Source organism: Lissotriton vulgaris, chromosome 2_1, assembly GCF_964263255.1.
Source record: "Lissotriton vulgaris chromosome 2_1, aLisVul1.2, whole genome shotgun sequence".
Classification (NCBI taxonomy): domain Eukaryota; kingdom Metazoa; phylum Chordata; class Amphibia; order Caudata; family Salamandridae; genus Lissotriton; species Lissotriton vulgaris.
Window position 1 is genome coordinate 51,107,094 of NC_141687.1, and position 24,128 is coordinate 51,131,221.

Sequence of the window (24,128 nt, forward strand, 5' to 3'; positions counted from 1 at the left end):
TATAGAAATGTTTTTACAAAATGGTGTTCCCGGGATCCTGTACTTGTCCGAAGATGTTCTACTGTTTATTAATTTAGAGTGAATTCCCTGTGAGAAGCTGGCTTAATAACTGGTGCACACTTATGTAAGTGGGCACCCTACACTAATCCAGACAACCCTTATGTTGATTTTAGTTGTCTTAGACAACCTTAGAAAGTTCTCTAAGTGGTAGCTGTGGAGTGCAGCCTTCAGGCTTAGTTCAGACGGAGTGTAAATCAGCTTGTTTTACCAGAACATAATGTTATAGGTATAGATTAGGTGAAAAAGAACCACTCAGTGTTTAAAAAAAATGTATTTATTATAAAAAACTCACTAACACATACACATATCTCCTAGCCGGAGATATACACAATGCACACAATACTTTTCAATAGAAACAGGTTAGTAGCACAAATACACAGTGGTCACCAGGGGGAGACCAAACCATATACTAGAATAGTGGTGTGCGAACCACGACTTGAATCAATATAATACCCAGAAGATGTAGAAGTGCAGGGGAACCAAGGAACCACCCTAGGTAAGTAACCAGGGACCCCACGGAGGCCCTGAGCAGAGTGGGAACACGACTGTGGGCTCAATACTAATCAACGGGTAAGTCGCTGTTGCAATTTTAAAGAAGAGGGACCCTTCCCAGTGGACCCTGAAGAAACCCCATAGAAGATAGAAGGTTGGAGAGCCACCCCACCCGTGGATACCCTAGTAACCAGGATACCTTCACCAGGGAAGCCGGTGGAGAGGTCTGAAATGGCGCGGAAACCGCAGTCAAACTCAGTGGAGGACTTCAGGAAGATGCCGCTGCTGGAGAAGGTGAATGTGTCCTGTGAAACCCAAAGATGGATTCAAGGCGAGAAGTACCTGTAAGCAGATGGACAGAGTCCATGCCACTCAGGAGTGACCAGGAGGCAGGGAAGACAAATGCCTACTGATGTTGAGTGTTGCAGGAGAGGCGACGATGACCTTGGAGCTGCAGCTGTGCGGATCAGCCGATGCTGTGGAAGGACCAGGAGCCGTTCACGAGCTGTCCCACATCTTATGTTGAGAGTTGAGGAGTCGGTGTCCTTCGGGAGCACCAACAAGCCTTGGCAACTGCAAACAACATGGAAAGCAAAGAAGGTGCAGTGTCGGGACCAGCAAGGTCCAGGTGACTCACCACAAGCCGTGGAGTCAGGGCAAGTCTCGGGCAATCCGGGGAACCCACTGAAATCAAAGAAGACCCTCAAGGGGATCCACAGGCGGGAGGCACTGGAGTTACAAGAGGACCTTGAAAAGCTCACCAAAGATGCAGGCCCACGATGCAAGTGATACAGTGAGGACGAAGATCATAGTCACAGGAGAAGCTTGAGGTTGGGGCTACCTGGAGCCTGCAGATCTTGATGGAAGGAAGCCAACAAGCCTTTGCAACGGCAAGTCAATGTGGTGCACAAGGGTTCAGTTCCTGCTGCTGTGACAAGGGATACTGGCCTCAGACTTGGTGAGGGGACATGGCAGGCCTCAAGAGAAGTGAATAACCACCACCTGTGTTTCTGAGCCTTTCAGAATCCGTGGGAGCCCAGGATCAGCATACTGATCAGCTTAGTTGGGGTGCCAGCATATGAAGGGAAGTGACTCCTTCACTTTTAGGGAAATTCCTTCAGGTGTCTTGGATGCCCTCAGCCCTTGTTAGTTTCCTGTATGGAGCACAGGCACGGACGTTGCAATAGACAAGCAGGGCGACAAGACCAGGAGCAGCAGGAGTCTTCCCGGTTGCAGTTGTGATGCCCAGAGCAAGGTCCAGCGAAGTTCAGAGTGCCCAGATGGTTGAATAAGAAGTGGTGTCTTGAAATGAGTCTTTTCCCACGACAAATCTAGGGACCCACCCACAGGTAAGCCCTCAAGTACCCTTAGAAAAGGATTGGGACAATTCCCAGGGGAGGGGTTGGACACAATGGGGTGGATACTCCCATGTCTTTTGTCCAGTAACGCACCAGAGCGGGAGCCAATGGCTCCCTGAGCTGGTTTACACTCGACTGTGCAAGGAGGGCACCAAATGTGCCCCTCAAGCAGACTGAGTGGCGCTCGCAAGCGCTCCCACCCATCCCCAACACAATAAACCCTGTCTGGGAGGTGGTCACACCTCCCTGTGACAGGATACCTATTGTTCTGCCTTCCCCTGCTTGAGCTTGGCTACGCAGCAGGAGGGCATAATCACATTTCTTTTTTTTTTTTTTTAAAGATGTTTATTAGATATAAGACATGGTAGCAAGTTCATTCAAATATTCAAAATTAACATACAAAATATCCATGTCAAACATCCCTCAATTTTTCAATTTTCACCCGACCCCACCCTCCCACCCAGGAAACGCTGCAGGAAGATAGGAAGGAAGGAAAGAATTACAATAGAAAATACTGAATTAGGAAAAAGAAAAGAATCAGCAAACCTGGCAGTTTCATCCAGATATCTTGGGCCTTAATTTTCACGAGTCATCCGACCATTTAGGGGTTCCCAGATTCGTTCTCCCTCCCTCTTAGCCCTAGGTCCTCTTCTCTTGAAAACAGATACTTCCCACTTACTCACATTAATAAATTTACCCAACCACTCATGCACATTCGGGGAAGTAGGATCCAGCCAGTCAGTGGCAATTGATAGCCGCACGATAGCCATGGCAATAAAAAATAGTTTGCGCTCTGGTTTAGTCATATTCTGATCCACTATACCCAGCATTATAGCCTGAGATGTCAATAATATCCTGCGTTTAAACATTTGTTCCAGATATTGCTCAATCTTATTTAGAAAAGGTGTCAGGCTAGGGCCTGTTGCGAACATATGAATGCTGTCAGCCGCATATTCTCTACACCGGGGGCAGTTTACCCCTGCCGTACCTCCCCATTGTTGTATGCGATGTGGAGTTATATACAAGTTGCACCATGTCTTGAAACACTGGACCTGAAGATTTGTGGAGATAGTGGCAGTTTGACTATAGCCTAGAGCTTCTTCACATATCTCCTGTCCCGCATCTAATCCAGTCTGCCAGCGACTAAAGTGTTTATTTAAATCATCAGTCCGCCTGTCATTTAATAATATATAAATCTTAGAAATAGTGGATTGTCCCCCCTTAATTGCATCTATTAACGGAATTTCAACTAGCAGTTTTTCTAGAGAAGAAATCTCGAATCCGTAGGTATTTAAAAAGGTGTCTATTACTAATTCCAAACTTCTGTTTTATTACTTCAAAGGTCAATATCCCGGATTCCGACACTATATCTCCAATTACAGTGACCCCCTGTGATGCCCAGTCTCTAAAATATCCATCATGAAAGATTCCCAGTAACAGAGTGTTCCCTGCAAAAGGAGAATATATATATATGAATTCTCCCAATATTACACAATTTCCGGACCATGGACCAAACTTTAAAGGCCCCCCACAAGACCTTGAACCTAACCCGTTTAAAATAAGCAAAATCTATATGTCTAAATAAAAGTCCCTGAGCCTCTTCTCCATAAATTAGATGATAAATTGAAATATCCAAGCATTCTAGATCCTGAACATCTAATAATTCGGCAATATGTCTCAGCGTTATTGCCCAATAATACATCTGAAAATTGGGCATGGACCATCCCCCCCCTCTCCCTGGGCAGTGTCATAAATTTCATAGCACACCTGGGCCGTTTCCCTGCCCATAAGAGCCAGGAGATGATCGATACAGTTTTCTAAACCAACTTTGATCAAACAATAAAGGAATGGCTCTTAAATAGTACACAAGTTTGGGCAAGAGTATCATTTTAACCACATTACATCTACCCATTAGTGTTAATTGAAGGTTATTGATCCGACGGGCATCAGCATCAATTTTATCTATCAAAGGGGGTAAATTGATTGGAATTATCTCATCTGGATTAGCACAGATTTCTATCCCCAGATATTTAGCATGATGCACCACCCGTGGATCTGATAAAATAATTTTATCATTATGTATGATTTGAGTTTTGGCCTCATTCAGATGATACCCAGAAATCAGACCAAACTGCGTTGTAAGTATCTGGATTTCTTGTAAGGCCACCTGAGGGGAATCTGTCAAAACAGTCAGGTCATCCGCATAGCCTAGGACTTTAGTAACCACCCCCCCCCCCCTGGACTGAATTGGACGAATAAGACTATCAAAAAAAGTGTTTTAATTAAGGGATCTATATAAATTGCAAATAATAAGGGGGAACAGGGAAAGCCCTGCCTTGTACCTCTCAGAATGTTAATTGTGCCAGTCTGAATTCCCATGACAGAAATTTGGGCTATAGGTTGTTTGTACATACTCTGAATAGCATGAATAAATCTTTCCCCCAACCCATAATGCATAAAAAAGGCCAGGAGACTCTATCAAAAGCTTTCTCTGCGTCCAGCAGAATTAAAGCCATAGGGTCCCCTGAAACCTTGGTAAAATCAAACAGGGCAATTGTGCGACGTATGTGATCAATCGTTTCCTGCCCGGGAACGAACCCATGTTGTTGAGGTGAAACTTATTTTTTGATAACCCTCCGACAGCCTATTCGCCATAATCTTGGCATATATTTTTATATTACTGTTTATCAGGGTAATTGGGCGATAGGACCCTGTATCAGAAGGCTCCTTACCCTTCTTCAAGAATGTGACAATTCTGGCTCTTCTCCAGGAGTCAGGAGGCATATCCCCATTCTGAATCTTAGCAAACATTTCCAACATCACCGGTGCGAGCTGAGATCGGAAGCATTTATAGAATTCGCCCAGCAGGAAATCCGGACCCACAGCCTTACCAGCAGGGAGGGAGTCTAAAGCAAGCAAAATTTCCTTCATTCTAATGTCTGCATCTAGCAACTCGCTCTCCTCAGAGTATAATGCGTCAACCTCAATGTCCCTAAGATATTCTTGAATTTCTAACAGTATTGCCTCATTTTCCCTGATATCCTCTTTATAGAGTTTTTGATAACATTTTTGGAACACTAACACAATAGCACCTTCTTCCGAAACTAAACCTACATCTGGATGTAGAATATTTTTAATACACATTACAGACTCTCTCTCTCTCTGGTTCTAGATGCGAGTAGATGTCCTGCTCTTTCACTATTTTCAAACATCTTGGACCTCCAAGCTACATATTTACTTGCCGCCTTAGCTTGTGAAATCTCTGTAATAGCTGATTTGGCCAAGATAATTTGTGTTTGAGTAGAATCACTGTCCTCAGTCCGAAACAGAGCCTGAGCTAAGTTCAGCTCCGCCTTCTCTAGATCTCCATATAATGCCAAGAGTTTTTTTTTTTCTTTTTTCTGACTTTCCCATCCAAAGCGGGTAGTCTGGCCCCATATCCCCGCCTTAAGTGTGTCCCAGACATTTTGTATCCCAGTACTGCCCACATTTTCTTCTAACAATCTTATGATCCAACCAGCCATGGATTCTGTATATAATCTATCCCTAGGCAAGCCCCGATTAAACATCCATAAATCCGGTTTGTCCCACCTTAATTGCACATTATTGTAAGTAAAATCGGATTGTGATCTGACATCACTCTAGGAAACTTCGTAATGTTGGATTTTGAAACCAAAACTGAGGAAATAAGAAAATAATCTAGTTTAGAACATATTTTATGAAGTGCAGAAAAAAAAGTAAATCCAGGACCCCTAGGTCTAAAGAATGCCCAAGCGTCTATCAAACCATGTAAATCCATCATATGCCGTAAAGCCCTATACACCTTTGGTTTTCGGCCCCCATATGTTACCCCTGGTTGATTCATCAAGCCACAGTCAATATTTATATTGAGGTCCCTGCACACCATCAATGGGGTAGGCCACCCTACCAACTCAAGATTCAGCCATTTGTATATTTCTGGATCATCAAGTACTGGGCCGTATATTGAACATAAAGTCAGCTCTTTATTTAATAATTTGCCATGCACAATGACCCAACGGCCATAAGAATTCGCTGCTGATCGAATAATATTAACCTGACCCAGTCTTGCCAGAATGGCAACTCCTTCGGTCTTTTCCTCCAATTTAGTCCAGGAAACTAGCTGGAACCCCTCAAACTCCAAAAATGTATGCCGACTGGCTTCTATATGCGTTTCTTGAAGGCAGATAATATCTGACCGCAAGAAACGAAGATCTTCTCTGATCCGGCGACGTTTATTTTGGTCATTAAGCCCACAGATATTAATAGATGCTACTCGAATATTAGCCATGCCACTAAGAAAACATTTCTAAGATTAAACCTGCCAGTACACTGTATCAAATAAAACCAAATTCCTCTTTCTTCAGAACCCACCTTTCCCTCCCCTGCAGCAGTTCCCCCCCTCCACTATCCCTCGACCCCCCCTCCCCACCCTCTCACCCCCACCCACAAAACAGGCAAAAGGGGTCCTCGGACCCGTGTGATGCCTCCCGCTTCCCAAATGCCCATGGTCACTCCCTGTCCACAACACATCCATCTAAGAGAGCGAACAAAAATGGGAAGGACAGATATATACAACCACTCAGAAATAGAAGCCATTAAAGGGTTGATTCAAAATCAGTTAGTCTTGAGGCCCATTAACCATCAGGAAGATCATTCAGGTAGTCCCCAGCTTGTATTTCGGAAGTGAATACCCGTGTCTTGCCTCGATAAATAATTTTTAACCGTGCAGGGTTCATCAGGTAAACCTCGCATCCCTTCTTTTGGAAGGGAGTAATCAGTGAACGGAGTTGCCACCTCCGTTCCACTGTAGCGTGGCAAAAATTGGGTCGTACAAAAAATGAGTGTCCCTCGACAGATCTTTTAGCGTCAGGGCGGGCCTTTTCAAAAATGGCTTGCCTCAGCAGAAAATTGCCCAAGAATATTAATATTGCTCGTGGTTTCGCTTCAGGGCCTGGATTTTTTTTTAACATAAATGAGAAACTGTGCATTCTTTGAATCTCTGATTCCCAACACCAGTGTGACAGTTCCGGAAATGCAGCTTTAAACAATTTTATAACAAATCCTCCGATGTCTTGCCCCTCGGCCTTCTCTTCAATTCCTAATAATCGTAAGTTATTCCTACGTAGCCGATTTTCAGAATCCTCCAGCTTCCACATTATATCAATTAGCTTTTCATCATTGGCAGTAGTTTTTATTTCTGCCCCCTGTAATCCGGCCTCAAGCCCAACAATCTGTTCTTCCAGGGCTGCTGTTCTAGCGATCACCTCAGAACACTCCTTCGTGTTCTTCCGAATGGCCCCCTGTATTTTCATGGTGGCCAGCTGGGCCCTCTTATGCTCCTGCCAAGCTTCACTTTGAATAGATTTCAACATCGCGTATATCAAAGAGTTTGGGGGAGATGACTCCGTCTCTCCGCTGGGACCCCCAACTTGTTCCACCTGTGTGCTCTGTCCCTCGGCTCCTGCGAGGCCAATATTAGCATGTGAGTAATCCCATTGGAGATTATTGCCGGCTTCAGACCCATCACTATTAGAAACCCTTAGTTTTGGCCATCTTCCTTCCTTTCGTGTGACGCGGGGTCACCCTCTTTAAAGTATCACCAGTATTAGGGGGGCTACCACTCTCTTCACCTGATGTTAAATCTTCGTTAGTAGAGTCCACAGTTGATTCAGAGTCCTCTGCTATGGAAAAGAAGCTATCACCATCCTGGGTATCCTGGAAGCTGCCCCCAGTTAATCCTGGATCTGACTTCTCTCCAGAAGGGGTAAGAAAGTTAAATGTGTCGCCCTGATCCAGCTTGTCAATCTCTGAGTTCTCTGAATTCTCTGAATTCTGCACAGAGCTAGTGTTTTTGGCCCCTTCACTCCCTTCAGACTCGAGGTCTACAAACACGGGGCTCCGGTGTAGCAATATAGGTAGCCCGGTTTTTTACCTCACCCCCGGGATTTTCAATATCCGTTGAGTCACTCACTGTATCTTTTGGTCCTTCTGTAGCTTTCCCCTGCTACGCGCCATTTTTGCCAATTCCAATACCGCCTGCCCGCCCTGGAGGCGTTTTTTACATTTTGAGGGAGATTTTTTATGGCAGTAGCCTTCGCTGAAAACATCCTGTGAACCGTTACTGACTTCCCCTGTCCTGCACCCACTACAGCTAATGCCACAGTCCCGGTCCCCTTACGTGGGGATACGCCAGGAAGGCGTAACCAGGCGCAATATAAACTTCCTTATTATTATTATTACTCCTATTTTCGTCATTCGTATTAGGAGGGGGCTGTATCTTTTCCGTAGGCTTCCCCTTTAACAAGCCTTTCTTGAGACTCACCGCCACTGTCCTGAGCCCCGCTTTCTCTGTCCTTTCGGGTTTCCCAGCTTTCTCTTTCTCTAATACCGGTGTTGCCATTATCTTCAGTGAGACGTGGCATTCGTTCGCCCCGGCTACCGTGAACCGCTGCTCCTCGCTTTTGATTCGCCACAGGCCACACCTTCCAAGCCCACAAGTGAGCCCGGCTCCGGAGGGAGATTACAGCGAGCCTCGCCGCCCGCAGCCAGAGCCACTGATTCCGCCGAACCGTGAGCATAGGTCCTTTTTCTTGCCACGGAGTCTTCCACAAAAGCCCCAGGAGTAGTAGCATCCGATTCTCTGATCCTCTTTACGATGTCCTCTCCTCTACGCTCTCACACAGCCATCAATTCCAGAGCCGGACAGGGAGTGATACTCAGTTGGGTCAAGCGGCCGCCATCTTGCCCGCGTCTAAGCATAATCACATTTCTGCTCGGCAACAGCCATGCTGTGCTGTCCGGGTCTAGAAGACTGGTACAGGGTGCACTGAGGGTCTCCCTGAGGAGCTTTACAGTGCATGGAATCATAGCCCCACACCCTTTACGGTGTGAGGGTATGATTCCAACATGTTTGATACCAAACATGACGGGGTTCGTAACAGCCAGTTTAGAGATGGTCATCGCGTAATGACTCATGGCCACTGTATGTATCATAATGGCTGATGCACTTACAATCTAGGAAAATGGACTGCGATGGTTGCAGGGGTGTCCTGCTCATGCAGGGGCACCCTCATACTTAGAACCCAACACCCTGCCAGTATTGAAAGGCCTGCTTTAGGGGTGACTCATAGGTTTTAAGTACAGTGACCTTAGAAATAGGGAAGCCCATATCTTTCGTAAGTGGTGCTAGCACCAACTTACACAGGCTGCAATGGCAGGCCTGTAGCTACAGTTTGAGTGGTCTCCCACGGGTGGCATAATACATGATTCAGCCCATGGGGGACCCATGGTGTACCTATGCCATCAGTCCCATATACTAGGGACTGATAAGGGCACCCCAGTGTCCAATCTGAGATGTACCTAAGTACTTACCATAACCAATTTGGGGGAGAAAGCACAGAGACTGGGGTTCTAATTACCAGGTTCACAGTCAGACTAGTCAGAAATAGCATAGCACCAGTCAAAAAGTGGTGGTAACCATAAAAGCAGACACTACTTTCCTACATTCCCTTTCCAGAGAAATAAGATTACAGGCAAGTAGTGTTTCCTTTCATCAAATGCAGGAGTGGGTTGAACCTTTCAAAGTGTGTGGAATGGTTATAAATGGCAGGCCACCTCTTAGTTGGCTATAAGCCGTAATGCCTTTAATGCAGGAATGGATTTAAAGATTATTGAGTAATGAATGGCTTTACACTGTCATGTAATTGTAGTGACTCGAACATATGCAGTGATGAATTTTGTGCAGGAGTGGGTTGTACAGTTTCCATGCCATCTCTCTTGGTCAATTAACAGCTGTGGTGCCGTTAAGAAGCCCTTTCTTTTCTAAAGATCTGTGCGTGAGCCTCACAATAGTTTCCTGTTTTAACTCTGCACAGCTCCATAACCCCCAGTCATCCTTCACTATCCTCATCTTTCTTCATTTTACACAGTAGCTCATTGAAACAATTTCTTACTAATGTGCAGCCTATAAAAGTTTCCTTTTTTCAATCCCTTCCCAGGCACTTGGGGAGCTTCCTATATCTATTATCAGCAGAGAGACTCCAATAACACTGAACAGGGCTTGGCAATCTCTTCCTTAAAAAAGTGATGCGCCTTTGCTTGTTTTTGTGAGGAATCTGCAGCTTCAGATGTTTCTTTGGAGCTAAATGGGGTGTAGTCTCTGTAGTTCTGGATATGACATATGCCACTTCAAATGAAAATTAAACGAGTATTGCATACCTCCTTTGTCAAATGTGCAATTTTGTGTATTATTTCAGTCTCAAACCTGGCATTTCATTCCACGGGAGGAGATCCAGTATTTTGCCAAAGCCACTGTGTATGCCTCAGGATTACAGGAGGAGTTTGAAATCGAGAAGAAAATGCACTACTACCTTCGGGTTATTGGAACGGGCACCACAGGTAACATCTTGGTAAGTATCATGGATACTGTACAGTTTTCAGAGGGCTTACTGCCCACCATTACTAAAGTAGGCTAGTAACATTTTAAACAAGTTACATAGAGGGCAACAACTGATTATGTGCATGACACTTTTCTTTTGCCATCAAAGAAATGAGCAGTTTTTTCACTTCATTGCCCTGACCAGCATCAGTACCACTGACATGGGCGTGTGGGGGTGAGTCACTAAGGGCATGGTAAGTCTAGAGCATACATGGTGATCTCTGTTGCCATGTCAGTGCTACAAATGTTTCCAGGGTCAGATGCTGGATTCTAGTAGTCCCTAAAACATTGAAATTTAACCCAGTGGAGGAAGCACCATATAAGCTAGTGGCTCAGTTTCCAAGCCATGTCTTCCCTGGACCGGAATCAACATCCTAGGACTGGTTCCTGGCTATCAGCCGTCTTCTGCCAGGGTAGCTTGACTCCAGTGGCGCAGGGAGTACGGGACCCACGTCTGGGCATACCCTTCCCACATAGGGGGAACAGCAAAACACACAAGATGATGGACGTAATGTTGCACAATGGCAAAACATTCACCCTCAGTCACAGATCTGGGTTTATCCATCGTTATTTTGGTCACCTAGACACCCCAGTTCAGACATGGCCATATGCAAATCAGTCTTGACCCTGTGCCTCATGAGAACAGACCAGCCCGAACTGCCAAGCCATGTCTTCCTTGGACCGGAATAAAGCATCCTAGGACCGGTTTCCGGCTATCAGCTGTCTTCAGCCAGGATAGCTTGACTCCAGTGGCGCAGTGAGCACGGGACCCACGTCTGGGCATACCCTTCCGACATCGGGTTGATAGAGTGGTGATTTCTCTCGTAATTTCTCAATGCATAACCCTCATGCTAACTCTATTTTACAGTTGAAAAAGGTGATGGGCCCTTCACACCATGTATTACCTTCAGGAGATTTAAATAAACCTGAACAGTCAAAAATGCAATTATTATTTAAGCCAATGAAGAGAGTTGCTGGGTATTTTAAAGGGTTTTATTTTCTAGTCAAAAGTTAATTTTTCTCTGACCCTTTATTCATCAGTAAAATATTAAGCATGGGCGGAAAATCCGTTCCGCTTGCAGATTTTACGTATTTTCGGTAAATTCGCAATCCGCGAGATTCGCGAATTTCCCGCAAAATCCGCAAGCGGAACGGATTGGGTCAAAAGTTCAAGCTGACTTTTGTAACTCTTTTAGAATGGCGCCAGCAAGCTGCCAGAGCCATTCTAAAATAGTCACAAAAGTCAGCTTCAACAGGAAGCTCTATTAGATAAAGTAAAGCAGGTGCTCGAGTTGAAGGTCAAATTCAGTTACACAATCATTAATCACCCCAAACTTGGGGTGATTAATGATTGTGTAACTTAATTTGACCTCCAACTCGAGCACCTGCTTTACTTTATCTATTAAAGCTCTTTGTAGCTATTTTAGAATGGCGCTGGCAGCTTGCCGGCGCCATTCTAAGTGGGGCTGAGGGCAGAAGGGCACAAAAGTGGGACAGAGGGCAGAAGGGGATATAAAATGAGTGGGGCAGAGGGCAGAAGGGCACAGAAACGAGTGATACAGAGGGCAGAAGGGCATGAAAAACGAGAGGGTGGCAATGATTAACCAGGCAAAAAAAAAAAAACCCCCGCGAACACGCAAAGCGCCCCGCGAACACCCGCGAACACGCAAAGTGCCCGCGAACACCCGCAAACTTGCAAAAATAAAAAAATCCGCAAATTTGCACGAATTTGCGGATTGCGAATTCGCAAATCCGCAACTTAGCGGATCGCGAATTCGCAAAATTCGCCCTTGCTTATAAAATATCAATCAGGTTACAGAATTTGGAAAACAGAAAATTCTTAAAGAGTTTCTAAGAAAAATAGTCTTGCAAGGCTAATCAGTAATTAAATAGTTTGCAAAAATCTCCCATTAAGAGAAATAAATGCATAAGTCAAATAAATCTTTTCAGACCTAATTAATTAGTCTAAACGCATAAACATAAAGTTTAGCATCTAAATATAAAACGCCTTTCTATCTGTTGCTGCTCTTCTGCATCTCTCTGTCTGAAGAGCAAGCAGCCCCTCCTTCACCAGACCTCAAAGGAATGTGGCCTGCAGTGCCAAAATATGAGTGCCAGGACTTTGACAAAAAAATCACCAGGGAACCCCCCACCTGACTCTCCTCGGACGCCCAAGGCTGCACCCGTGACGATCTCGTACCTAACCCATAGAATGTCTGGTCTAATCTGTTCCTTCTCTCAGGAGCTCACACGCCCCCCTGAAGCCGAATAAAGGTCATTATTTATACTCTTTTTCTTGGCAGACTACACAAAAATGTTGCATCTTCATGAAAATGTGTACGTGATTGGTCAGCCATGATGGCTTAGGTCTCATTATCCTGACTCATTCTAAAATCCTGACTATACCAGTTTTAACAAAAGAAGCATACATGAGTAAATACATTTTATAAGTTTGCAACATTTGCTAGGAAAAATGTTCCTATCTTTTCCTTCCTTCCTGTCACAGCGCAGCAGGACGGATACTTTAACTAACACTGGTAAATTGGCACAATCACAAGAATGTACAGTTCAAAATGGGTTTGAGTCCTTCGTAGTTTGAGCTGAGCTGTCACAGTTTTGTGCATGCTCTCTTCTCTTTTAATGCAAGTCATAGCCTTGATGGATTCCATTTTTTCTTAGGCGCAAAAAGGAAACCAAACACAAATGCAAATAAGCCCATTAAGTTTCCCTCCCTCATACTAATACACCTTATAAATGTTTACCTAGCCAAGCTATTAGTTTAAAGCAGCTTTTTTTCTAATATTTATGACAACATGCAAAATAAATGTGCAATGTGCAAAATAGCATCATTATGTTTTATTGTAAATTTTAAAACCACACACAGTTAATACAGCGCACACAGTTAATACAGAGCACACAGCAACATGCTTTAGTATTTTAGGTAGCTTTTCATGCAAAAAGTGTGTGTTTGGTGCATTTGTTAATTCACACACATTATAAAAGAGGTGTTTTAAACGAAAAATGTTTATCAAAATATGCAACAAGCCAAAGTCTTTTAAGACCGGAATAGTGAATGTAGATTGCATGGGATGAGCTGGGAAGAGAGAAACACATTCTATTAATCTTCAAAGCAAAAAGGCCACTTTTCTCTACACTGCAAAAGCACATGTTGATTCAGCACAAGCATTTCAGACTGACTAAGGCCTCACTTTCATATTTTTTATGTGCCATTATTTAACTTGCACCAAAATGTGCGTGGTAATTTAAATGCAGTCTGTCTGAAGCACAAAAAAAAAACAACGCCTGACTGCAGATGAAATCTGCTCCATCAATCCACCTTCTGATGATATCAAATCATATTCAAATGATTTATAATTCATCACACATATTTAATTTCACCAGTGACATTTCTTATTACAACAGCTGAGCATATAACAATTTTACTTCTATTTCTAAGGCAAGCACAAGTTTGGTCTGTAATCAGATCATATATAGCCAAGCTCAAATATTTTAGTGCAGAGTTCTGTAAGTAGCTTCTTGGAACAGTTAGTCTTCTTTAAAATAAGTAACTAAAATAATAAAAGGAAAATTCAACAGGACAGTTTCAGCATTTCTTTGCTCTTTGTCATCAGCTTGCCATCAGTATGGCTCATACAGTGTGGCATTCTCTACCTTTTCAATGCAAATTAGACTACTTAGGTGCTGAGAAACTCTGACAGAGCACCATCAATCCTTTGCACTTTTTCAACCTAGGCCTTTAACTCTTATTTTCACTTTGATCAGATTCAGATGTTTCACCACAGCATCTCTCAGATCAAATTCGCTGCACCATCCATTATGCAGATCTTGTGTAGCAGCTGCAATCTGGTGAAAAACTGCACACTGTACATCAACCAGACATACATAGCAAAGGCTCGTGTACTCTTCAGTGTTTTCCACAAGTGCATTTGCATATGTATTTTCAAGCCACTTTGGTAATGCTGAAACACAGTCTTTTCCAAAATATAACTCAGTGCTGCCATTGTGTTGCTTATTATGCTTGACACTTAAGGCAGATAGCTGCAATCCATTCCTTGTCCAATCTGTTGTTGTGCACTTATTATCTTTAAGACTTTATTATGATCTGATTTCTGAGAAACTGGCAATCTATACCTGGGCATCATTCTTTGCAATAACACTTTTGGCACTATGCAGTTGTCACTTTTCTCAAAAACAGTTATGATACAACCCTATTGTGCTGCTTCAAAAACATTTTCTTGAGCATCTTTTAATTAAATTGTGAAGATTCCATTGAATGTATATGCTAACAGAACACAATTTTGTGCAAATTAATTAGCATTTCTCTCTCCCATGACAGCAGTGACTCTCACTTGAGCAGATATACTGCATGTTATGGTAAGAGCAATCAATTTCAAATTTTGGGCTGAGGTAACTACTGAAAGCCATGAAGCTTTGCCAACATAATGCATAAGGAGCACAGCATGTGCTGCTTTTAATGTGTCACCTTTATTTATTTATTTATTTATTTATTTATTTATTGACATTTGTAGAGCGCGGCGAATACCCGTGGGCGTCTCGGTGCTAATTAAGGGATGGATCAGCAACTGGGGTAAAGAAGATATACAAGGCTATTGGTCAAATAACCACGTCTTTAGCTGTTTGCGGAATGTGAACAGGGAGGGACTTGCTCGGATATGTGCAGGAAGGGTGTTCCAGAGTCTAGGGGCGGCAACCAGGAAACGCCTGTCGCCCCAGGTGACTGTTCTAGTGCGAAGCACAGCCAAGAGGTTCTGAATAGAGGAACGAAGAGATCGGGTTGGGACATGATGGAGAAGATTCTGTTTGAGAAAGTGGGGGCCTTGATTATTGAGTGACTTGTAAACAATACACAGCGATTTGAATTTGATACGGCTGCGTATCGGGAGCCAATGGAGATCCCTAATGATGTTTGTAACTGGTGCGAACTTGGGGATCCCAGCCAGCATTCGTGCGGCTGCATTTTGGATTGACTGCATCTTATTTGTCACTCGGACTTGGGCATTTAGGAATAGAGCGTTACAATAGTCCAAGGAGGACAGGACTAGTGAGCTGACCAGTGTTTTCCCGGCCGTGTTCGGTAGGAAAGGTAGTATTTTCCTAATCATTCTCAATTTCATATGAGCTGAAGCCGCAGTTTTATTCGCATGTGCCATAAAATTGAGGCCAGCATCGAAGATGACGCCTAGATTTCTCACTTTGCTAGCTGGACTCGGCGGGGGACCGAAAGATGGTGGCCACCAGACAGGTGACCAGCCCGGGGAGAGGTGACCGAAGATGACCACTTCAGTTTTTTCTGAATTGAGTTTCAGACAATTCGTGGCCATCCAGTCACCTATTGCCATCATTCCTCTCGTGAATTGATTGGCCACTTCCTCCCCGTCCCCTTTGATAGCCAGTACCAATTGGGTGTCATCGGCGTAGGAGGTCAGGCTCATCCCAAATGCTTTGATGACATTTGCAAGGTCCGACACGTAGATATTAAATGGTGTCGGACTCAGGGATGAGCCTTGAGGGACCCCACACGGCAGAGACACCTTCGATGATTGTAGGGTCCTAGAGATACTGCTTGTGATCTATTGGCCAGAAACGATACGAGCAGGTCCAGAGCAGTTTTCTGGACCCCCAGTCGTTCGACACGGTCGACTAAGATCTTGTGGTCGACCGTGTCGAAGGCCGCCGAAAGATCCAGCAGTACCAGGAGTGCTGTCCCCCCCTGGTCTCGTATGGCTCTGATGTCATCCGCAGCCTTTAGAAGGGCAGTTTCCGTGCCATGACATTTGCGGAATCCGAACTGGGTGTTGTCGAGCAACTGGTGCTGCTCCACAAATTCCGACAGTTGCTGATTCATGGCTTTTTCTATTACCTTAGCCAGGAAAGGAAGACTGGCTATCGGACGATAGTTTTTCAGGTCATCTTTATTCAAATTAGCTTTCTTTAAGAGGGGCTTGACCAACGTATGTTTCAGAGAAGCCGGGAAAATTCCGGAGCTAAACATAGTGTTGCAAACATGAGTAATAACCGGTATCAACGTGTCCATAACTGGCATAAGAACTTTGAGCGGACACGGGTCTAATGCAGAACCTGATTGATTCTTGAAATAATACTCCTTGTCTGATCCATAGTGAGCTCGACAAAGCGGGTCAGTGTGTTATCCCGTGAGGTGGAGGACAAGGATAGTGGTGTAGAGTCCGTGTTTAGAGAAAAAGCCTGATAGATGTCGTTAACTTTTTTGAAGAAAAAATCAGATAAGGCGTCGCAAAGATGTTGTGAGGGAGGTGGTGTGAGGTCGTGCGTGCCACCCGACAAGCGTTTAGTGATGTCGAATAACTCTTTGCACGAGTTTTTGGCAGTCTCAATTTGTGCGGCATAATAGGCTCTTTTCGCCTCTGCGATCATCTGTTTGTACCGGGCAAGTGAGTCTTTATATAATGATTTACTTTCTGGGTCATAGCGCTTCCGCCAAAGTCTTTCTCTTTGTTTATTTAATTGTTTCTGTTTTTTGAGTTCATCCGAGAACCAGGGAGCACTGGGGGAGGCTCGATTCTGGGAGATAGATTTTACGGGCGCTAGCTCAAGTGTGGCCTGATTGATCCAGGTATTGAACTGATTTATGGCAACGGTGGGGTCATCTGACAGCAATGGCGATGTTCTAGCCAGGAATGTGTTCAATGTCCCCGCCTTTATGTCCTTCCATGCTCTCACCTGTTTGGGGCTATTGTTAACAGCCCTCCTCTTAGAGGCATCGGGGATAGCTAAATGACTTAAAATGGCGTGGTGATCGGTCCATGCCTTTCAAACATGGGCCATCTACAAAATGGACATTGTTGGGCTGACTCAGACGTTCATCCTTACAGTCTGATTTTGGCTTTATGCATATTTTCATGATATTTAGACACTCATATTCATTTTCATCACAAACCAAATCATTTGCAGACATTTCTGTGAAGTTAGGGTCAAAGATCATTGGTAAATACATCAAAGACCCTTGAAAACATTCATATTTCTGAATAGGCAATGAGAGAGTGCAGCACTCCCTCTCACTGCAAATTGGTGTATTTTCTTTCAAATAAACGTTCATTCCTAGTGCTGGGGTGCAACATTTTTTCTCTTTCAACTCTAGGAATGCTTTTGTGCAATTGTTTTCCAATGGAAGCTGATCAGAAACACCCTTGTGTGCAGCCGCGTAGCTAGGGGGGGGCTAGGGGGGCGGTCCGCCCCGGGCGGCACTATTCTGGGGGTGGCAGCCGCGTGGCCCGTTGCAGTGGCCTTTTGAAAAGTTAAATCATTGAGAAAGTTCTGAGTTCAGCTTCCCTGATTTCAGCCCTGGGTCCCAGTAGTTTAAAATACTGAAAGTCCCTGACCTGACCTCTGATGACGCACTGCAGCCTCGCTGATTGCAAGCAGCCTGGGTGCTTTAAGCAGAAGCCCAGGGTTTCCAAGGCTGCTTGTCAATCAGCGAGGGTACACCTCCAGAACCCCACCCCATCCTGCCTGGGAAGAGCTGCTGTGCACCCGAGCCTGCCTACGAGTACGACCGGGCCTGATCTGCAGCACACGTGCTTTTTGTAAAAACAAGCAGCAGACTTGCTCGGATCGGAGGAGGCTGGCACTGGCAGTTCGTATCAGAGCAGAGGCAAGTTTAATTTAATTATTCTACAGCACATTTGCGTTCTCTAAAGCAGCATGTTTGCATCAAAATACATAGGTGGACATGGAGACACCCATGCTGCACTCATAAAGCGTCTCCCCGATGCATAGTAATGCAGGCAGCACTATGCACTGCCTCACGTTTCTTTAAGGTGAAAATCCCACACAAAGCCTCGCAAATCTCGATTTCCGTGGCGTAAAATCCAACAATGATTTTGCACTGGGGCTGCACCACAGAGGGGGGAATCTGCTGTGAAATCTCAGTGAATCTGGACCTCGAGCCCTGCTGAAGTGTGACACACAAAATGTGTAGCGCGCCTGTCAGAGGACTCGTGACGCGGATCCTATGCACAGCGCATGTACCAGGCCGAGCAGAAAGGTGCTAATGTGCACACTTTGCACGTCTCTTCATACATTCACGAAGCGCTTTACGTGTTTCTTGATTCATTTATTCCTGCCATAATTGACATGTTCACCCATTCAAGCCATGCTTTACTTGTCTCTTCATTTATTCACATAACGCTTACGTGTCACTTCATTCATTCACTTATGCCACACTTTACATGCCCAGTTATTCATGCCATGCTTTATGCCTCTTCATTCATTCAAGACGCGCTGTACGTGATTCTTCATTCATTCACTCATGCCACATTTTCATGTCCAGTAATTCATGCAGAGCTTTACACGTCTCGTCATTCATTCATGACATACTTTAGATGTTTCTTCATTCATTAACTTATACCACACATTATGTGTCCATGTATTCATGCCATGCTTTACACATCTCATTATTCATTCACTTATGCTACACTTTACATGTGCTCTTTGTTCATGCCATGCTTTACACATCTCTTCATACATCCACGAAGCGCTTTACCTGTTTCTTCATTCATCCATTTATGCTGGCATCTGGGACATTTTTGCCCAGTCGAGGTCACCTCAATTTGGCACAGCATTAAGTGAATCCGTAAACCACATAAGCTCCTGATGCCAGCACTCTTGCTAGGGCTTGGTCTTGCTTGGTCTCCCCTGGGGTTAGTGCCTACCGCTTGCACAAATGTGCCAGCAGCAGGCACTTAACACACACCGCTATCTTTCGACAGCAGCATGCACTACGTACTGTGCCCGCCTTGTGCTACAGGCGTCACTGACACTGCAGCAAAAGCTGCTTCAGGCTCTGTTGACAGAGCAATTTGAACCAGTCAAATGTGCAGCGCTGCGATATTTGAATTGATGTTTCTTTTCCGTGCTGCAATCACCAGGAACAGCAAACTATAGTGCCTTCTTTCTGTGACATCCATTTATAAAAAGTAATTGGTTAAAATATGGCATTTATTCATTACCAGTGTTCACTCTAAATTTAAATTGAATTATGATGTAAGCAAAACTAACTGCCTCCTGGCTCAGGTTAGCTCCTATCAAAAGTACTTTCATTTCAAGGACAACGACACGAGTACACCCTGCTTTATGTAAAGTAATAAAAAGCAGCAGACTTGCTCAGATTAGAGGAGGCTGGCAGTTTGTATCACATGCAAGTTTGATTTAATGATTCTACAGCACCTTTGTGTTCTGTAAAGCTGCATGCATTGCCCACTCGAGGTCGCTGCATTGGCACAGCATTTGGTGAATTGGTAAACCACATAAGCTCCTGATGCCGGTCAATAATGCGTAGGACCATGGGTGACGTAACTGGTGCTCTAGCAAAGCACTCGGAGACAAATGGGGTACTCTCATAATACGATGTATGTCTGCTTGCCAAAGAAAGAGCCCCACGTGTTCTAGAAATTTATATGGATTTACAAAGAGCATGACACTGTATCACGGCATTACTGTGAAAGGATATGGTGCCTAAGTTAAAGGTTCATTCAGTTTTATTACAATGGCACATAGTGCTCTTTGGGCTTGATATGTACCCAATATGATTTAATTTCAAAATCTTCCCGCAGCCTGCTTCAGTGAAAGGAAATGTTTTGCTCAAGATATAATATGCTCATTTGGATGGTACTTTGTTTTGATACTCTTCTCATGGCCATGTTGTTTCAGTAGGGGGGACGAGCTGCCCAATATCTGGTATTGTATCATGTCAATTGATAAGTTTCAAAGTAACAGGTGGTTATGCGTGCCTGACCCCCCTTTTATCAAAAGTACAGTTAATTTCCTTGCATTTAATGCATCACATTATATCTCCTTGGTGTTATTGGTGCACAGAATGCGTTCAAGATTTTCGTATTATTTTCTCAGGGCTTGCACTAGATCTGGACGGGCAGGAGTTAACAGACGGCCCTGGGCGCTGGGAGCTCAAGCAAGCTGACCATGGGTATTGGGGCAGGAATGATTATGTATTATGTTATTGCTCAATAATTGACCCATGTATCCTGCACTAAACAGAGTGGGGGCCAGTCCTGCCACATTGTGTAGCCATTCGCAATGTCCTGAGCTGAGCAAGAAGGCAGGTTGACTGAAAAGTACTATTACTGCTCAACTCATTATCTTTTAGCATATACAAAATTATGAAAGGGCATGTTGTTGTAACCAGAGACACACGTACCACTGACTGTCAAGTTGAGCAGCAGGCGCATGAACCGCATGAGCTTTCTTTCACAACACTCGATGTCACTGTTGCTCTTCATGCTAAATTGACCTCAAATATATTTTGCTCATGGATTTTTGAGCTATCCCTCAGGTGCTAGCTCTCCTGGCTGTTTGATAAGAGTGTACCTGCTGAGTTTACCGTTAGTTTACATTTGAAGGAATTGTCGGTTAGTTACAAGAGAGCTGCTAATATCTGTGTGTGGTTTGAACGTCACGACTTTGAACTCCTGCGCGGCCAACAGGGCCGTCCAGCCTGATGACATCCAGAAAATGAGGTTTATTAAAAAGAGAGAACATAGCGCCTATTTCCAGGGCTTATAAAAGCAATATATCCACAGCGTTAAGTGGCATATAATCTAGTGTTTAGAGCATTATTGAAAGTGGATAAAAGATCATGGAATATTTGAGTTTCTATAATTGGTGAGGCAGACACTGAGCGCAAACAACCACTGCACGTCATGTTGAATTAAACCAAGCAAAGATAGATTGGAGTGCTTTTACTTTTATTTCCTGGGGAAAATATCATACGTCACAGCAATTTTACTGTAAAAATGTGCATGGGAACAAAGGGCCAGCATGTTACTAGTGACGGAGAGGGGCATCCATCCTAAGTGATCGCAAAAGAGAGACAGGGTTTTACACATTACTCATGAGACTTTCATGTGAGGTGAGGTCTTCAGTGTATCCTCGTTCCAGTAAACCAGTAATAAGAGCAAGTGTCTTCTTGTGATCACCCAGACACATTTAATAGTGATGTAGGTGCGTGGCATCGGTGCACAGGGGCATCAAGGGCTGCTGAAACCCTGAGTATTGCTTTACTTTGCTATGCATACACCAGGCAGGGCCCCCAGTTTTCCTGACTGCACAAGGTTAATTGTTTCATTGTCAATCTCTTTCTTTCGCCTCTCGACCTTTTAGCGATATTTTAACTATTATTGCTCTTTACTGTTTATTTATCTACCTATGCTTGGACCATAGGTATCTCGTCGTTCTTGTTAGTTCCTGTATTCCCCTAACAGTTCTGGTGGAGTTACGAATTCAGGGTGGATGCAGCCTATGCAAGGGTGAGACTGACAGTGCTCCAGGAAGCATTTGACTTATGCCCTCGGATTAGATCTATGCGCAGGGGCTTAGAAGCCTATAGGTATCCACCAAGCACCCTCAGAGATAACTGTCCAGAACAGCTCTTAATGCGCTCAATGGTAATGCGAATAATGAGGTCTAGAACACGCAACAGGGATACCATCCTGGGGACCAGTGTGCTACAAAGAGGATCTGTAACGTGGTCATATCCCAGTCTTACTTTTTGAATTGCACCGCTTTTTAACTATTGCTGTCTGCCAGCCACAGAGTCTTTGGCTCAGTCTGTCGAAGGGGACCCCGGAAGCTTCAAGCAGTGATTGCTCACACTTTTCTGTCTCAGCCTGACTTGGCAGAAGTCTTCATCTAAGTCTTTGCCTGCTCCCCCACTGAGCGCAGGGCAGGATGCTCGCATCCACACACCAACCTGATTGAAATGTAAAACATAAGTGTGTCATAGGAGCTAAATACCTTGACACTAATGTACAGGACACAGCGAGTTGGAGAACCACCACTGTATGGGCCAGAGCTGAGCCACATGGCTGCTCCCGGGTAAGGATTTGTGCCGTATTCTCAAGAAGTATAACTGCAGCGCAGGCACTCTCTCACGCATAATTTCTCACCTGCGTTTACAACTGTGTAGCCTTGGACTGTGTCATGTATGTGCATGTAACTTGCACGATCGGGTTAAACTATTAGCAACGATACTAAGTGTCTCTCGGACCTCTTTCAAGTGCTTGCTGTCCTTTTTCCCAGCACACCTCCCCTAGGGGCGGCAATCTGAGGGATAGCCCCGGGCGCCACAAGCTCTAGCTACGCCCCTGCTTGTGTGTCAGCCTCAGTTAAGGCTTTGCCACTAGGGAAAGGTTTAGTAACCACTCTCTACAGCAGCTAACCATTCCCAAAAATGTCCTGACTTTTCTCTGAAATTGAGGTGGATTTTTCTTGGAAATTATTTCCACCCTCTCTGGTGACACCTTTCTACCTCCCTTTCCAACTTTGTGTCCCAGGCATTCATTTTCTTTTTGACTGTACTCCTGACTATTCTCATGCAATGGCACTGTGACATGAACTTTGCAAAAATCAATAAAAGTAAGCCATTCTCCAGTACATGGAATGTGAAAAAATATATTGGCTGGATTCGGTACCACAGGACAACATGGAAACATTATGTTTTTAATCTCCTGCACTATTTTGTTCTTTTCATTTAGTTTGTGTGAACCTGTGATCAGAAAGTTACACAAACTTCCAATCAATTCCATCAAAAATCATTTTATTGGTAACATTTCTACAAATGATGGTGTTCCTGAAAACATATCATCTGGTTTAATTTAATAAGACATGTTCTGCACATTTTATTAATCTGGCATCCTTCTCTGTGAACTCTCTTATTTCTGTGTTTATTACTTTTTCCAAAGCAGAAGGTAATTTTTCAACTGTCTTTTCTGAAAATAATGCTACAGCTATCTCTTGCTGGGCCATTTTAAAATGTACATCCTCATCAGGAATCTGAAAAATAACATTATCTGGTGTACAGTAATCTGTGCTGCTTAATTTGTAAAGCAATTGTTGTCTTGCTAGGCCAGAGTCACAGACAAGAGTTTTGCAATTTTCCTCAAATGGGCCTAATTTTGGTGCAAATTCTTCTAAAACGGGGTTTATAATTTCTTTCTTTAAAACTCCTGCAATTAAATCTGGACTTTCCACTGCCTTGACAATGGGCTTGGTAAATTCAGAATTGTGAGGGTTAAAACTCTCATTTTCAAATACAGCAACCTGTTGGACTGGGTTCTGATTTTGTCTCTGGAAATAATTCACATTTGCTCTGGGCAACTTATTTAAATTAATGTTGGCCTTTTCCATATTTTGTAGGATCTTTGCTTGAAAAATTCCTGCCATAGGTACCTGTTTCTGAACTGACATTTGCATTTGCTTAACTGGGATATTTTGCATCTGCATTTCTCCACGTTTTTGTGCATCGTGTTTACATTTATTTTTCTTCTTCCAATGCTCAAATCTGTTATAAAGATGGCAAAAGGACATATTTTCCAGCCGCACAACATCCATACCTGAATTTGCACAAACCAAAAGACTTTTACTTCCATTCTGTGTTCTTTTATTCTGTACCCAATCAACATCTTTTGCTGGCACTCTGCCCTTCAGGAGAGTAATCACTGCTATGTTTTTCTCCATAACAACAGAAAATGATGGTGCATTCATGCAAACCCTTTTATTTGTCTCTTCACCAGGCCTCTGCACAACTTTAGATTCAAACCACAATTTAGTCAGCATGGCAATGTAAAAGAACATTTCCAAATTAATGCACAACTCTTTTAATATTTCATCAAATCCATCTACTTGTGGGTACCACGGCATAAATGTGTCTCTCAATTCTGGGATTG

The 24,128-nt window shown here is 43.9% G+C and overlaps 1 protein-coding gene across 1 annotated transcript in view; it reads left to right on the top strand.

Moving 5' to 3' along the window:
* CFAP65 (cilia and flagella associated protein 65) overlaps positions 1–24,128 on the top strand; it is a 464,473-nt gene that overhangs the window by 237,976 nt on the left and 202,369 nt on the right. Inside the window, exon 15 of the mRNA XM_086954439.1 lies at positions 10,187–10,339. Coding sequence (XP_086810565.1) covers positions 10,187–10,339 — 153 coding nt within the window. The remainder of the gene's footprint in view (positions 1–10,186; positions 10,340–24,128) is intronic.